The sequence below is a fragment of the Narcine bancroftii genome, chromosome 3, assembly GCF_036971445.1.
Source record: "Narcine bancroftii isolate sNarBan1 chromosome 3, sNarBan1.hap1, whole genome shotgun sequence".
Taxonomy (NCBI): Eukaryota; Metazoa; Chordata; class Chondrichthyes; order Torpediniformes; family Narcinidae; genus Narcine; species Narcine bancroftii.
In genome coordinates, this window is record NC_091471.1 from 145,073,109 (window position 1) to 145,091,528 (window position 18,420).

Here is an 18,420-nt window from a genome sequence, read left to right on the forward strand (position 1 = left end):
GGCTCACTTTATTTTGATCATCAAAAATTCTATATGGGGAAGTCACTTGCATTTATACTACAGCAGAATTTACTATTATCCTTTTTATTATTGTATTTATAATTACAATTGGGTCCCTATATGGTCCCAATATGGCTGCCATATCTTAATAAATATGTTATATTTGTTCTTTAATTTGTATGTGATTGTTTTTTCCATAGTTATGCGACTGTTATGCAATAGTTATCCATCATGCTATATTTAGTGGAGAGGCAGATTTCCAAGTAATTGCAATATATTTCTTAGCCACTGTTAAGGTTATTTTAACAAATGAAATTTGGAATTTAGTTAATTCATTACTTATTTCAATGAAGTTACCCAAAAGGTAAAGCTCCAGGTTTCCTGTGGCCACCCTATTACCCTTGTTAATATTTCAGTAATATCCTGCCAGAAAGGACTCACCTTCACAAATGACCATGTAGCATGTAAAAACTTTCCTATTTCTATCCCATACCTAAAACACATTTCCAATATTTTAGATTTTCATTTATTCATCTTCTGTGGTGAAGGAAATTAGATTGCACTAATCTGTATCATACTATCCAAACAGCAATCAGACCAACATCTTTCCATTATTGCAACGCCTAGATCCGACTCCATCTCTCTCTCGATCTCTGTAAATCTAGTTTCACACTTTCATTCTGGAGAGCATCATACATCTTCGTTATAAATGTAGGTGCATTCCTCAACCAAATTGTTCATTCCATTTCACTAATTTCAAGTAGGGCCAGACCTGGCCCCCATTTTTTTTAGCAACCATCTTAGCTGGAGAAAACAAAAGAAAATCCCATTCGGCACTCTGTATTTATTTCTTAATTGTTCAAAAGACATAAGAGATCTCTCCATATAACGATCATCAACATATCCATGAATTCAATATTTTGTTACCCAGATTCATAGGCAGAAATACATATTTACATAATGGTATTCCTAATGATATATCTGTTTTTTTCCCCCAATACACTAATTTATTTCTTGCCATATTCTAATCATATGTATTAATATAGGGTTATCCGTCTTTTTTGTTATTAACTTGACATTCCACTTATAATTAAAGTCCTGCGCTGTTTCTTCTTCTACTCAATTCAATCTCATTCGGATCCAAGAAGGGGGACTGTCTTCTTCAAAAAAGAATGATAAAAATCTTTCTTGTACTGATAATTATTATTTCTTAAAGTCCAGAAGACTAAGACCTCCAAATTTATAGTCCCATGTTAGCTTTTCCAATGAAATTTTCGGTACTTTGTTATTCCACAGGAATTGCTTTTTATAATTATTCAATAATTTAAAGAAATTTTTAGGTAGTTCAATAGGCAGTGATTGGAAAAAGATACTGTAATCTTGGCATCACCTTCATTTTAATATATTTTACTCTTCCCGCTAAGGTTGTTATTGTTGTTGTTCGTCTTTCATAGTCAAAGATGACCGTGCTTCAAAGTCAAATGGAAGAGTGGCTATGGGTCTGGAGGTGACTGGTGAGGCCATTCCAGGCCCTGAAGGCTCACCCACATGTGGAACACAAGTGGGTGGGTGCTGTCGTGGCAGTGGATGTTGCTCAGGCCTTGCGCACAGCACGCTTTAGTTGCGCCTCAATGATGCGCCTGACTTCAGCTGCACAGGCTCCTGTGGTGATCTTGCTGTGCCAAACTGGACGGTCGAGGGCAAGCGTCTCCCACGTGTTGATCTCGACAGCCAAGCCTTTGCAGGATGCTTTGAGGCAGTCTTTGTAACGTTTCTTCTGCCCCCCCCCCCCCCCCACCCCACCCCCCCCTGACTGAGCGCTTGCCCTGACACAATTCTCTGTACAGCAGCTGCTTAGGCATTCGGCTGTCTGGCATTCTGACCACATGTCCAGCCCACCTGGCTTGAGCTTTCAACAAGAGGGTGTAGACGCTGCTGAGCCCAGCTCGTTCCAGGATTTCCGTGTCGGGGACTTTGTCCTGCCATGTGATATGGAGGAGTCTGTGGAGACAGCTTAGGTGAAAGTGGTTGAGCTGTTTGGAAAGTGTGCTGTAGATAGTCCAGGTTTCGCTAGTGTAAAGGAGGGTTGTAAAGACCACTAGACAGTAGGCCTCCAGCTTGGTGATAAAGCTTTGTCCTCTCTGCTCCCAGACGTTCTCACGGAGTCTCCCAAAGGCAGCGCTGGCTTTGGCAATTCTAGTGTTGACCTCAGCGTCTATGTTCACTACGCATGAGGGTATGCTGTCCAGGTAGGTGAAGTTGTCAGATGCCTGGAGGTTCTGGCCCTTCACCGTGATGCGCGGCTCCTCGTATAGCTTTCCTGGGGCAGGCTAGTACATAACTTCAGTCTTTTTGGTGCTGATAGTGAGACCGAAGTTGTCTCAGGTTTGTGAGAAGTTGTCCATTTCACGCTGCAGCTTCTGCTCTGTGCTGGCGTTGATGTGCTGTCATTATTCCTAAATATTTGATTCCATCTAAATTCCATTTAAATCTGCCTTTTTGATAGCTTTCATTATCAAAAAATTTCAATGGCATTATCTCACTCTTGTCCATATTTATTTTATAACCTTGAGTCGCCAACAGCCCGTCGCACGCACTGGTCCCTCAGCTGCAGAACCCCTTCACTGGTTTGCCACCATGGTCACAGTCCCCACGGGTTGTCTCCTCTGCTTTTCCCTATCAGATGCGGGATGGTCTCCCCATTTTCTGGTGCCCTGCTCCAGTCCTCCGCTTACCCAGAGTCTGCAGCCCCTTATGGCTACTACCGATTAATCGGTGCCACCATCTTGGAGCAGACCCGTGGTCATGGGATTTCAACTAAAACCACCGTCAGCTCCTTTAATGGGCTGTTCAAAGCCTGTGCAAAGACAATGGCAGTCAACTGAGTGGCTGAGCATCTCCACTCCCTCACTCTCCGTGTTGTAAGCCTGGAGAAAATAACTTACAATCTGATAAACAAGTACAGTACCTTTTGGAAGATTTGGCTGCCATACATACACTACATAGGTGCATGGAAGTGATTCTTCTACCATTCCCTGCTGCGGCTCTCTCTCTCTCGCACTGATCCCGATCAAGGAAAGTCAAGAATGAGCACTGACCCGGAAGCCGTCCATGGAGCCGTGATAGTCCCTGTTTCCTTTTTATTGTATCTTTTTTATTATTTGTGCTCTTATTCATTTCCTTAATGTTAATGTGTGTTATTTTAGTATAAATGAATCATTTAGTTTTATAGGTGGGGGGAGGGGGTGGGTAATGACATGGGCTTGTATATGCAGTCATAGAGAAAAGAAGTGCATATACATGTATACGTGATGGTGAACTGCCATCGTTGGTAGGACGTGGTATATGTCTGTACAGGCCTGTGTGAAAAATTATAAATAAAATACTCCAAAAAAAAGATAAAAACCTCTGACATTATAATTTTGGAGTTCTTATCCAGTTTATAAATGTTCCGCTTATACCAAATTTTTATTTATAATTGAATCTTGAAGTAAATAGTAAATACCTTGTTATTCTGAAACATTAATGACTTTTTTTTTAACCTCACTTCCAAGGGAATAAACTGCTATGGGGATAGAATCATGTTCTCTGATGTAATGGATGTCTAAGAAGATTTAAAGAGTGATCTTTGAAATTTGTAATTGTTTACTTTTCCTTTCCTTATTCTCCCTCATCTTCGATGCTAATCTGTCTTTCTTTATCTTTATTTCTCTTTCAGCACCCGATTACTGTTGTTTACCCTTTTATGACAGATTATGTTATATTTAATTATGTTATATTTTACATTGTATATAGATATGTTCTAAAGGAGATAAATTGTGGCATTTTTTTTTAGTGTAGATTACAAATAAACACTTCACAACACAGGACTTATTTAAAATGCCAGAGCTTTGCTCAAGCCAGACAGTTCAGGGTCCAAGTGCCTTTGCAAAAACTTTGAAGAATGCCTATAAGGACTTCACAAGTAGGTGTTAATTGGATATGCTGTGCAGTAATGGATTATTGTTTTGGAAAGCAACAGATTAATGGACTCAGAAGATTGGATCCAGTGCTGCATTCTGTCTGAATGCAGTTTGCAGTTCTAAGAGGGTCATGTGGTTTTCTCTGAGAGGGAGAGGGAGAGAATTAAATTCTACAGTTCAGCAGCAGGGGCTGGAACATGACGAGCTGCCAAGCTTGTGGAAGAACCCCATTTTGAAGACGGGTTGTGAGTTCTTAGTACAGCCTATTCAAAGCCCTTGTGGTCCAGGCAAGAAGAGATGGCTGGTTCTATAATGTTTCACTTGAAATAAGGGAGACAAAAAGGAACTCTGGTGACCTGAAAGAAAGAGGTTATCATCTGGAAAACACTGATTGGACACGTTCCTTTGGCAAGACACTAAAGTGGCTGATTGGAAGGAATCAGTTTGTGTCCAATGAGCAACAAATTTCTCTTTGAAAACTGATAAGAACCTTCCTGAGTGGTAACCATTTACCTTTCAAGCACCAAAGCCTGGTGAAGATTCATAAATGTTAAATTCTATGCACAGTATAAGAATTGCCTGATAGTGGTGAACTTGGAGGAGTGAGGTGAGATTGGACTGAATCAAAAAACTTTCCTGAACTTACACACACATTACATACATGTGCGCTTAGAATTAGAAGGGGGTTAATTTAGGTTAAGTTAATAGTAATGTTAAAGTTTGATCCTGTTTTCATGTTTAAAGAAAATTAAAAGTAACTTTTGTTCAAGTAACCATTTGTTTAGGTGAATTTCTATTGCTGCTGGGTTTTGGGGTCCTCTGGGCTCGTAACACTTTCTACTTTACCTTTTTCATTGTTCTCTGTTTATTGACCGTTATTAAATCTCACAGTTAAGGTTCAACAAAATCAAGCGTACTTGGTCACAAAAAAACTTGCTTGCTGCCATCTTTCACTTCCCACAATTTATGGGAAAAATGATCTTAAAACATAAGAATAGTTGAATGTATGACTGATGGGTTCCAGCTCCACCAAAGTCTGTCCCACTGTTCATTTTCTCAGGAATCTGAAGACTCACCTCCAATCTGTTATGAAACCAAAGTAACTGTGAACTGCTCCCAGTACCGAAGAGTGTCCATCTCAAAGCCATTTGGGAAGTAGGAGGGTTAATTGTCACAAAGCTCACTATTAAGGAAATTTATCTAAATTATCAGCATTGCCTAGTTAATCATTAATCACTCACTGTACTTGGCTGGTGCCATGGAATGTGAGGAGGATCCAAATGAATGAAATATATTTTTATTTGCAAATTAGAAAAGGAAAATAAGTTTGAAGTGTTAACTGTAAGCATGCATTGATATAAAGCAACAAAAGCTGCTACCAGAGAGCAACAAAATAAAATTTAATCCTTGTCAGAAAAAGACAAGAACAGCACAGTGAAACATGATAGGCTACAGACATTGTGATTGTCATAAAAGCATTGACCTGCTGGAGGAACTCAGCTAGTCTTTTCAGTTTTGTGTTAGGACCACGTTTCAGGATAACGGGTCCTGACCCAAAATGTTAACTGACCATTTCTCTCCATGGATGCTGCTGACCCAATGAGCCCCTCCTACTTCTCATCATTTATACATTCTATTCTTCCACAATGTTAGATACATTACAATTTTTGTAAAATGACACGGCATGATAGAAGCCCATTCCGCTATTGAAGCACACATCGCCCAATTACACACAATTAACCTACCAACACTGTTTGGAGGATAGGAGGAAACCGGAGCTCATGGGGAAAACCCGCATGGGCCACCAGGAGAACGTACAAACTCCTTACAGCTCCGGATTCGAGCCCGGTTTGCTGATGCAGTAATAGTGTTGCGCTAACTATGCCACAAAATGAGGTTTTGTTTTCCAATCTGTGCCATTTGATGAACCAGCAATTTGTCCGCAGTCTTTGCGATTTCAACTTTCTAACCTACATTTCTTTTGAGCATATGACTCTTTAATATTTTAACGTATGATATGATTTATATGTTCTTCAAATATATATCCTGAAGCATATTAGCAAAGTTTACAGAATTATTCTTTTATCTGTTCCGCCAAATTGCAGGTCGAAAGTCATGGGGAGGCCAGATTGTGGAATAAGATATTTATTTGGGCTCAAATAAAGGTATGGTTTCAAAGGACGTGAGATATAATGCTGAAATCAAGCTGCAGATGATTAATAAAAGAAAATGTATCTGTATTCTTTATTACATTTTAAGCTTTCCTCTTCTTGTACCTCACCCGTGGCTAATGAAGATGCAAAAATCTGGGTCAGCTCCCCAGCAATCTCCTCCCTTGCTTCCCATAACATTTTAGGATAAGTGTCCAAACCTTTCCCCCTGGTGAATGCTAATAATAAGTATTCATTTAGGGTCCCACTTGTATCCCCTGGCTCCACACATGTTCCCTCTTTAGACGAGATGGAACCTACACTTTCTCAGCTACACGATTGCTTCTAATACACTTAAAAGATAATAGGATTTTCCTTTGTCCTGCTCGCCATTTCATGTCCTTCCTAAATTCACCCCAACGCTCCCTATAAACCTCGAAGGACTCACTCAAAACCAAATGCAGATACCTAGCAGATGCTCTCTTCTTATTTCTGATCAAATTTTCAATTTAATTTGGTTCCCTTAACTTCCCATCTTTGCTTCTTGCCCTTAAGGGAACATGATAACTCTGAGCTCTTTCTCTCTCACCTTTAAACTCCCCCTCTGCACTTTTCAGATCTTGTTTATCCCTGCAGCAGCTACTACCTTTCACGCTGCTGAAATCAGCCCTCCCTCAATTTAAGACCCGACCTCTAGGATCAAACATGTTTTTCCACCAGTACTTTGAAACTTATTGAACTTTTGTCGCTGTTGCCAAACGGTTCGTCCACAGACACTTCCATCTTGTGCCCATCTTAATTTCCTACGAGAATTTTGGGTACTGCTGGACACGATATACTGCTTTAAAACCACTTCTTGAATGCATTTTATAAATTCTGCCCGTCTAAGCCCCTGAGTCCAAGGCAATCCCAGTCAATACTGAGCAAATTAAAATCCCCTGCTATCACAACAGTATTTTATATCCTCAAAATTCTGTTCAATATAATGAACACAGAAACACAAAAATAGTTTTCCTTTGTTTGTCCTATAAAAGTACACAAAAGATGCTGCTGGACTTTCCTATGTATCTGTAATAGATGATCAGTGCAGAGGCATGAAACTAATTGAAGGTTAGGGTCAATATATGAGGGTCTGTTTATCAATGTTCACCCTGAGTACAATAACAAAAGTCCATTGGAGTCTGAATAATCCCGGGAGAGGATCTGACCCTGTGACAGAGAAACAACATTAATCTTATTGTATTACTGGTTTCAGTTGGGTTTACCCATTGGATCCATCAAAGCCACAGTCTTAATAGAAAATATCTTTGCTGCATTTGAGATGGAGGAGATTCTGTACGAGCTGCGAGACCATTCTGCTGGCCTGAACTGTGGGATCTGGGATTATTCAGCCTCTATTGTAAGCAAATTGGGTGAGCAAGTCTATCTCAATTTATGTTAAAATTTGGAAGAATTATTACCTGATTTGTTTTAAATTGCAATATTTGTAGCGTTAACCAATGATTTAATGTGGTTTGAAGCTGAATAAATGTAAGTTCTTTCTTAATTTTCCTCTGGTTTTTCATAAAATTCACTGCAACATTTGGAAAGATGGTTAAAATTGACAGAATATTGGGAATAAAGGGGAAGACAAAATATGTTAAAAAAAATCTGAAGAATGTTCCAAAGTTGTAAACTGGGGTTATCACTCTAAAGAACTCACAGTTAATCCAAAAATGAATTCAGTAGAAAATTCTGTTGAGATTGCTTTGGAAATCGACTTTCTCTTGGAGCAGTTTAGGCAAAAGGAAGTCTGGAAACCTACATAAAGGATAAAGGAGTGGAGATAATAGCGAGAAAGTGTGGTGGAGGGGTCCTGTGTGGAACATAAATATCAGCAAAGAGCAGTTTGATCCCGTTTCTGAGGAGTATGTGACGAAACTGTATTCCTGTGATACATCTAGCCAATGGTTATTTTTGCTGGGGCTGGTTGAATTCTTAGAATTCTCCTGGTTTGCTTTAGTTGAAAACACCTCCATTTGGCAGAAACGGTCTCATTCAAGAGCCAGCACGGTTGATATAGGAGTTGCTCAAGACCTTTACAGGACCAGCGACTGGGACTAGGGTTCAAATCGCACACTGTTTGTAAGGAGTTTGTACATTCTCCCTGTGTTTTCATGGGTTTTCCCCAGGGGCTGCAGTTTCCTCCCACTGTTCAAAACATACTGGAGGCGTGTAGGTCAATTGGGTATAAATTCGGCAGCATGGACTCGTGGGCCAAGATGGCCTGTCATTGTGCTGTATGTCTGTGGCGATACCACTGCATTTACTATTGGTTACCATCTCTGTATGTATGGCTGGCCCGCCTCCATGCTGACTGTACCAGTGAATCCTCCCCTTGGAATCACCTAATAAAGGCTGTTACACGCATACCCCTCCCCCAGTACGAGCTCCGGACTCTGGCCAAGCAATATGAGTGTACATGCAGTTTTAAGCAATTAAGAGCCTATCATTCTGGGAGCTTTTAGTCTTTGAAGTTAATAGATAGTGTGTGATAGCAAGTAAACTGGCTCCCAAAATGGTGGACCTGCTGTGGAAAATGCGGGAAATTGGCCTGCATCCAGGTTTTTATATGAGCTGATGACATCACTGATGATGTCACTTCCTGTCTATGTGACAGAAACTGTGTCAGAAATACCCTGGAGGTCTCAGTCTTGCACTAGACTCCACAGTGTGTACGTCAATTTGACAAAGTGTATAGAGATGTCTATAGTAGCTCAGTACAGAATACTTCACTACATTGGTGACCCCGACGTTTCAAACAATATTTGGACCCCAACATGGAAATTTTTTCTTCAATGCATGCAGTAGCTCTGAAAGTGCCACTGTTTTGAACCTTGCAACCATGTGTATGGCTTGACCAAGCAGAAGCACAATTCCAGTTGGGGCAGAAAACATCTGATTCCACGTGGTACTACTATGTAGTAAGTGCCCTGAATCAAAAGACAGCATGTTGAGTTTCCGATTTTCTACAGCAGCTTCCAGAGGAGGGCAAGTATATGGCATTCAAGAGTATGCTCATCCATACTTTTGGCCTCTCACGAAGAGAGCAAGCGACCCATTTACTTCACTTGGATGGCTTGGGAGACAGGAACCTTTCCGCATTCATGAATGAAATGCTGGCACTAGCAGAAGGGGATGGGTCCTGTCTCGTGTTTGAGCAGGCTTTCTTGGAGCTGTTGCTAGAAGATAGCCACATGCTGCTGGCCGGTTAGGATTTCAGTGACCCACAGAGAGTCGCAGCCTGTGCTGAGATTCTATGGTGGGCTAAGCAAGAAAGCGTGACATCCGTAGGACAAGTCACCAGATCCCGCTCACAGCATCAGAACCGTGCAACTCCAACATTAGACTGACAGCAGGATCAATCAAACCAGTCGGCCAGGAGACAACAGGATGAGGATAGCACCCATTGGTGTTTCTACCATCAACGATAGGGCGCAGAAGCTCGCCACTGCCAACCTCCCTGTGTGTTTCAGGAAAAATGCTGGGGCCAGCTGTTGCTAATGGCTCTGCCGGCTGGACATCGAGACAGCCTTTTATATATCTGGTATAAACATTCCAGCCAGAAATTTTTGGTGGATAAGGGGCTGAGATCAGCGCACTTTCCTCTTCGGGATTTGACACACGTAACAGAAAACCTGGGCCATCACTGAAAGCTGCAAACTGCAGTACTATCCAGACAATTGATATGCGTAGGCTACTCCTTCAGTTCGGCAATACTAAGTTCAGGTGGACATTCACATTCGCCGCAGTCACACAACCGCTACCAGGAGCTGATTTTCTCAGAGCACATGGCCTGCTAGAGAGACAAAGGCTCGTTTATGCCAACACTTTCCAGACCTTCACCCTAGGTGAGGCCAAGCTGCCAGCCCCACATTTAGACTCAGTTACTCTTTCAGAGAATGAATTTGCCAGATTGTTGGTGGAATTCCCCACAATAATTATGCCACAATTCACCTCGGCGATGCCGATCCTACTTGCCAACCGAAGGACCACTGCTGTATGCCCAATCTTGGAGGCTCCCTCCAGATAAACTTCATTTGGCCAAAGAGGTGTTTGAAGGGATGGAGGACATGGGTATTATACAATGGTCTGATAGTTCCTGGGCATTCCTGCTCCACATGGTACCCAAGGCCACAGGTGGATTGAGACCCTGTGGTCATTACTGCAGGTTGAACGAGGTTACCGCACCGGATTACTACCCTGTACCACATTTACAGGACTTCACATCCAACCTGCAAGGAACCCATATCTTTTCCAAGGTGGACCTGGTCTGGGGGTATCATCAGATCCTGGTCCACCAAGATGACATTCCAAAAATGGCTATTATTACACCTTTTAGCTCTTTTGAATTCAGAAGTATGCCTTTTGGGCTCAAGAATGCCACACAGCGTTTACAAAGTTCGATGGAGAGAGTGGGATGCGATCTTGACTTTACCTTCATATATCTAGACGACGTACTTATAGCCAGCCGCAGTCGTCAGGAACATCTGTCCCACCTGCACAATATTTTCACTCATTTGAATGAGTTTGGGCTGACCATCAACCCGGCAAAGTGTCAATTCGAGTTAGCGCCCATCAATTTTCTGGGCCATAGAATCGACAAACACGAAGCAAAGCCACTACTGGCAAAGGTCGAGGTGATCCAGGCATTCGCTAAGCTCAGCACAGTTAAAGGCCTCCAGGAGTTCATTGGAATGGTGAACTTTATTTCGTTTGTTTCTACCATCAGCGACTTCCATGGTCCCCCCCCCCCCCCCCCCCTTTGCCCTGGTGTCAGGCAAGGCAAGGGGACATCACTTGGGGAGAAGAATCATTGACAGTATTAAAAAATGCCAAGGAAGCTCTGGCTAATGTTGTATTGCTGGTCCATTCAAGAATGGACGTCCCAACAGCCTTGACAGTGGATGCGTCCAGTACGCCAGTAGCAACGGGCATTGGAAACTATTTGCTTTCTTTAGCAAGCACCTAAGACCATCAGAACTCAAATGCATTTAATCGAGAATTTCAGGTACTTCCTCAAAGGGAGGCATTTCGTGGCTCTTACGGACCACAAGCCGCTCACTAAGGTATCAGATCCACGATCAGCTCATCGAACGCATCTCTGGAAAGGCCAACATAGTGGCAGATGCGCCGTCTCGCCTGGCCATACAATCCATGCGGACTTTAGCCTAAGGGGTGAATTATGTTGCACTCATGAAAGCACAACAGGCAGATGAAGACAGCCCATACTATGGAATAGGAGACTCGAACCTGCAGCTGGATGAAATTTCAGTAGGCTCGGGGGACCTCAAACTCCTGTGTGACGTATCTACAGATCATCCTCGCCCAATCATTCAGTTTGCCTGGAGGCAGTAGGCAGTTGACATGATACACGGGTTGGTACATCCATCGATTAGAATGACTGTCTGGATGGGAGCCAACAGATTTCTGTGGCATGGCCTTCAAAAACAGTTCAGCAATTGGGTGAAGTCATGCACTCATTGCCAGACATCCAAAGTCCAACAACACATGAAAGCCCCACTACAATCTTTTGAGCCGACACAACAGAAATTTGACAATGTACACGTGGACATTGTAGGCCTCCTGCCAGTGTCACATGTTTCCCATTTTCTTCGCACTATAGTGGGTCGGGCCTTGCAGTGGCTAGAGGTGGATCTACTGGCAGACATAACTACCGACACCTGCGCCAGGGCCCTCATTTCCGCTGGATAGCACGTTTCAGTCTGCCACCACACATCATGTCCGACAGGGGTGCCCAATTCACATCAAGCCTGTGGTCAGCAATGGCCACCCTGCTTGGAACCAAGTTACACCACACAACTGCATACTATCCACAATCCAACGGATTAGTAGAAAAGTTCCACAAGCATTTGAAATCGGACCTTATGGTGTGTCTGCAGGGACATAACTGGGTTGATGAATTGCTGAGGGTACTCTTGGGCATACAAATGGCACCTAAGGTGCCTCATCATCAGAATTGGTCTACGATGGGCCCCTGATGCCAGGAAAATTTGTATCAGACTCACGATGATGAGAGGAGATGCCTGCAGTGGTCCTAAGCAAGCTCCACAAGAAGCTCGGTTCTTTAGTACCCATACTGACATTTCAACATGGTCAGGCCAGGTCCCATATACCCCAGAACTTGCAAGTCTGCAAGTATGTTTTTGTACAGAATGGAGCACACCGAGCACCATTCCAATGTCCGTATGAGGGTCCCTTCGAGGTACTAAGATGCAATGGTTTGACATACATTTTGGATATCAGAGGTAAAAAGGAAGCTTTTGCAATTGACCACCTCAAACCTGCCCATCTGGATCTGTATGGACCAGATGAGGTTCAGGTGCATTAGCGGAGAGGAAGGCCGCCCAAACAAAAAAAAACCAGACTTTGAGAGTCTGCAGCGGGATTTCTGTTGCAGGGGGGAGGGGGCAGGGGATGACCCATTTACTAGCAAGCGAACCTGCTCCCAAAATGGGGGACCTGCTGTGGAAAATGCAGGAAATTTACCTGCATGCAACACAGATTTTTATCTGAGCTTATGATATCACTGATGATGTCACTTCCTGTCCATGTGACAGAAGCAGTGATGTATATAAGCCCAGCATGCAAGCCTGGAGGTGTCAGTCTTGCTCTAGACTCCACAGTGTGTACGTTGACTTCCCTGCATATACATCATTTTGACAATGTGTACAGCAATGTCTATAGTAGCTCAGTATAGAATACTTTGCTACATGTGCACCAATGTCTAAGTTTAAAAAGATTTAAAAAGCAACCATCTGAACCAGAATGATCAGCCTTTAGGTTTGCTGGTGGCTATAGTGATGCAGCAAACTGCAGAGTTACTAGTGCAATACATGAATGTAGTTTAATTATTAGAACGTATTAAGATAACTTTATTAGTCATGCTACGTTATTATTTATTCCTATCCCTTCTATTTTGTAACTTTCACTTATGTAAAATGGATTTGCCATTTCTTTGGGACTGGTAGTCACTCTGGCCTTCCCCTATGAAAGTTAAGGGTATACCAAAGAATAAAGGAAGCTAAGCTGAATATGATTAGCTCCTGACTTTGCCCAATTACCAGATCCAAGCAACTTGAATCAAGGGGAAGTAAGGTGCAAGGTATGATTAATTCAATAATGCACTTTTCTAGGACAACGACGGGAATTCCTGTTACCAGATCGCAGTAAATATGTTAATATGGAGGAAATGTTCCTGAAGAGCTACATGGATCTTCTGGTAAAGACTTGCCATAAGCGAGGTGCTTTGGCCACTGGAGGAATGGCAGCTCTGTTACTGCCCCAGGATCCGGAAAGCTCAGAGTACCAGAGAGTCTTGGCCATTGGCAAACGGTAGGTACAGCTAAATTTACAATTAATAAACAGTAGCAGGGGAAGGAAGGTTCATATCCAAAATACAGTCTGGTTTTGAATGTCTTATAAAATCACTTTACATTTTAAGTAATTCTAATTAAATATCACTTAATCCAGCTCCTGTCCAGGCTAAAAGTTAATAGTTAACAATGCTTCTAAATTGCAGTCTGATATGCAATTTGCCTCCACATTTCCTTTGATTTTGTTTGACATTGCAGTGTCATCTGGAAATTTTCAACTGGCACAGTCTCCAGTCTGGGTCTTCTGATGGCGATTCTGGCAGGTTTACTGGATGTCCAAGTGCACGTAGACTCCTTCCTGGCAGACATTTCACTGACCAGGGCTTTCAGTAAATCTTGGACCTCTCTCCTTCTTACCCTTAGATCCTCTACTCCATGCAATGTTCCTTCCGTCAGAATGCCACGGGGAGTGTGCCTTTAAGGGGTGATGTCCTTCTGTGATTGCTGCACTGCAAATGTCAGCAGTTGTGCAGCACTGAGTGTGGTTCACTGGGACCTGTGGATGTTCAATTTCAAATGTTCTCAAGTGTAAACTACCCAAATATAGTTTTTGACTCATTGTATTCCTTTTGGCAGTGAACTCAACTTATTTCTGGCACCTAAATGCAATGACACTTCAGTGCATCAAACATAGTGAAACCCAATTTCTTAGCATTTATATCAGTCCAATATCTTTTCATCTTCTGCTGGATACTTTAAAATATCTGAGTCTTCATTTGTTATGCAAATCACTGACCATTCCATTAATAGGAATTTTCTTGAACCTTTCTGAACTTGAATATTTCAACTAGTTGTTGTACATGGTTTCTATTTTTATAGATTCTTGTATTAGCTTAAAAACTTAATAACGTGTACAAGTGTACTTTTAATTGAATTGTTCACCTAGAATCTAACAGTGTTTCATTAATATTTTAGTTTTAAATTGCTGGAAATCAATGCTGGACTCGATGGATTCATGGTGTTTGATCTGGACCTGATTGAACCAATGACAAAGGTATTTTGCCATGATTCTTGGTATTCTGCATAACATATCCCATTCTGAATAATCTATTCCTCTGCTTACATTCTTGTTTGAAGTTGTGGAATTGTTATATCGGACTTTAGTGTCAATTTCATTAAGTAATGACACTTTAGGCATCTGAAGGTATCTACAAGTTTGCCGATGACACCACAGTTGTTGGCAGAATCACAAATGGCAATGGGGAAGCGCACAGGAGGGAGATAGATTAGCTCTTTGAATGGTGTCACATCAACAACCTTGTGCTCAATATCAGCAAAACCAAAGAGATGATTATGGACTTCAGGAGGCAGTCACAGGAGCCCGACCCAATCCTCATCGAGGGCTCAGTAGTGGAGAGGGTCAAGACTTCATATTCCTGGGTGTCAGCATCTCAGAGGATCTGTCCTGGACCCTCCACATTGATGCAATCACAAAGAAGGCTCGCCAGCGCCTATACTTTGTGAAGTGTCTGAGGAGATTCAGCATGACACTGAAGACTCTCATAAACTTCTACAAATGTACCTTGGAGAGCATTCTGGTTGATTGCATCACTGACTGGTATGGACGTGCCAACTCTCAGGACAAGAATAAACTCCAGAGAGTTGTTAACTGGCCTGCAACATCACAGGCACCAGACTTCACTATATTGAGGACATCTACAAGAGGTTCCTTATAAAGCAGTCAAAGACTCCCACCGACTTGACCATGCCCTCTTCACTCTGCTACTATCAGGAAAAAGGAACAGAAGCCTAAAGATGAGCCCGACGCCATCAGACTTCTGAATAATCAATGAACCAAAGACACTGCCTTACTTTTCATGTACTATTATTTTTATAGTAATGTTGTAAGATGGTTATAATATGAACGCTTAAACTGTGATGCTGCCACAAAACACCAAATTTCTTGACTTGTTCATGACAATAAATCCTGATTCTGATTCTGAAGTTGTACATTGTAGGTTAAAATGCATTGAATTGTTTATTATCACCTGTACTGAGATACAGGCAACTCGCAAAATGATTCTCAATGCTCTGGCCCCATTTTATATCTTCAGCGAGTCCTCAACTTTAGACTTACGCAAGCACATAAAACCAAATTTTTTTAAGATAATACTGTACATATGCTGAGATTTTTCATTAAAGGTTTATTTGTTGAAAATTATTTTGAAAAATTGCTTTAATACCTCGTTAAGACATGCAAATCCAACTTAACCAATCCTTCAGTCGTAGTTACAGTCCTAAATTGAGGACTACTGTACAAATAAAAATCTGAAACAAGATTTATCTTGATAATATTAGTAATTAACTTTAACAAACATTAACGTATAAAGTGAGTCAAATTTAAAATTTAAATAAAAAATAACAGCAACTTTCTGATCAGAATCCCTCACTCCAGTTATAGTCCTGTAACTATCCTGGCTCTGGTCTGGTCGCCTCTTGCTCCTTGTCGTTGGGCTCTCCCTGCTCACAACAGCCTCTGCCACCAAAGCTGCTCCTCCTTTTTCTCAGCAACTGTCGCCACCTTCCCCACATTGCTCTCGGTGTGCTTCCCTGAATTGACTTGGAAGGAGGCAGCAACGCCAAGCTGTGCCATAGGCCTGATTCCGATGCTGATCCATGGCACTGCCACCATGTGTTGCCAATTGTTCTGTGCTCCCTCAGGATCCAATCCCATGCTAATTCAAATGGGATTGATGCCACGCCACCATGGAGAGCTGAGCTGAGCTGAGGCAGCAATATACTCATTCAGTCCACTGCCACTTTCCTCTAGGGCACACATGTCAAACTCAGGCCCGCGGGCCAAATTTGGCCCGTGATATAATTATATTTGGCCCGCAAGATCATATTAAATATATATTAGAGCTGGCCCGCTGGCCGCCGCGCCAGTATAGCGCATGCACAGCTAATACTACAAATCCCAGAATGCTTTGCAAATGCGTTGGCGCCAGCCCGTCAGCCCGCTAATCGCCCCCACCTCCTCTCTTTACTTTCATTAGCATCTGTGACCTGTCGCCCAACTCACATGTAATAAACCCCTTACGAAAAATGGCCAAACGAAAGACAGAAAACAGGACCTTTCAAGACAGGTGGGAGGCAGACTATATGTTCATCATTTTAAAAGACAAACTTGTTTGTCATTGAAGCAAGTTGTTATTTTTTTGACTTGTTGGCTTGTGAAAAAAAAAAACATTTAAAAGGAGCTTAAAGGCTACTATTAGTCTCGCCGAGAATGTTCTCCCAGAATCACAGTGCGGCTTTCGCGCAAACAGAGGAACTACTGACATGGTCTTTGCCCTCAGACAGCTCCAAGAAAAGTGCAGAGAACAAAACAAAGGACTCTACATCACCTTTGTTGACCTCACCAAAGCCTTCGACACCGTGAGCAGCAAAGGGCTTTGGCAAATACTAGAGCGCCTCGGATGCCCCCCAAAGTTCCTCAATATGGTTATCCAACTGCATGAAAACCAACAAGGTCAGGTCAGATACAGCAATGAGCTCTCTGAACCCTTCTCCATTAACAATGGCGTGAAGCAAGCCTGCGTTCTCGCACCAACCCTCTTTTCAATCTTCTTCAGCATGATGCTGAAACAAGCCATGAAAGACCTCAACAATGAAGACACTGTTTACATCCGGTACCGCATGGATGGCAGTCTCTTCAATCTGAGGCACCTGCAAGCTCACACCAAGACACAAGAGCAACTTGTCCGTGAACTACTCTTTTCAGACGATGCCGCTTTAGTTGCCCATTCAGAGCCAGCTGTTCAGCGCTTGACATCCTGTTTTGCGGAAACTGCCAAAATGTTTGGCCTGGAAGTCAGCCTGAAGAAAACTGAGGTCCTCCATCAGCTAGCTCTCCACCATGACTACCAGCCCCCCCCACATCTCATTCGGGCACACAAAACTCAAAACGGTCAACCAGTTTACCTATCTTGGCTGCACCATTTCATCGGATGCAAGGATCGACAACGAGATAGACAACAAACTCGCCAAGGCAAATAGCGCCTTTGGAAGACTACACAAAAGAGTCTGGAAAAACAACCAACTGAAAATACTCACAAAGATTAGCGTATACAGAGCCGTTGTCATACCCACACTCCTGTTCGGCTCTGAATCATGAGTCCTCTACCGGCATCACCTACGGTTCCTAGAACGCTTCCACCAGTGTTGTCTCCGCTCCATCCTCAACATTCATTGGAGCGAGTTCATCACCAACATCGAAGTACTCGAGATGACAGAGGCCGACAGCATCGAATCCATGCTGCCCAACTGCGCTGGGCAGGTCACGTCTCCAGAATGGAGGTCCATCGCCTTCCCAAAATCGTGTTATATGGCGAGCTCTCCACTGGCCACCGTGACAGAGGTGCACCAAAGAAGAGGTACAAGGACTGCCTAAAGAAATCTCTTGGTGCCTGCCACATTGACCACTGCCAGTGGGCTGATATCGCCTCAAACCGTGCATCTTGGCGCCTCACAGTTCAGCGGGCAGCAACCTCCTTTGAAGAAGACCGCAGAGCCCACCTCACTGACAAAAGACAAAGGAGGAAAAACCTAACACCCAACCCCAACCAACCAATTTTCCCTTGCAACCGCTGCAACCGTGTCTGCCTGTCCCGCATCGGACTTGTCAGCCACAAACGAGCCTGCAGCTGACCTGGACATTACCCCTCCATAAGTCTTCGTCCGCGAAGACAAGCCAAAGAGAAAGGCTATAGAGAAATATTATTTATTGAATATTATATTTCTCATTTGTTAATGCTTCTTCTGGAAAGAGTTTAACCAAAACTATTATTAAACATTTATTTTAATAAGAAAAAGTTTAACATTACATATGTTGAAAGAAGAGAAAACATGCAGATGTTGTTGAAAATTTTC

General features: G+C 42.6%; 1 protein-coding gene across 11 annotated transcripts in view; it reads left to right on the plus strand.

Annotated features, from left to right (window-relative positions):
- The window catches only part of ugl (ureidoglycolate lyase), a 72,189-nt gene that overhangs the window by 26,474 nt on the left and 27,295 nt on the right, over nt 1-18,420 (plus strand). For all 11 annotated transcript variants that reach the window (XM_069925352.1, XM_069925360.1, XM_069925351.1 and 8 more), the window contains 4 exons: nt 6,068-6,127; nt 7,368-7,524; nt 13,309-13,507; nt 14,464-14,542. In XM_069925352.1, the coding sequence (XP_069781453.1) occupies nt 6,068-6,127; nt 7,368-7,524; nt 13,309-13,507; nt 14,464-14,542 (495 nt within the window). The remainder of the gene's footprint in view (nt 1-6,067; nt 6,128-7,367; nt 7,525-13,308; nt 13,508-14,463; nt 14,543-18,420) is intronic.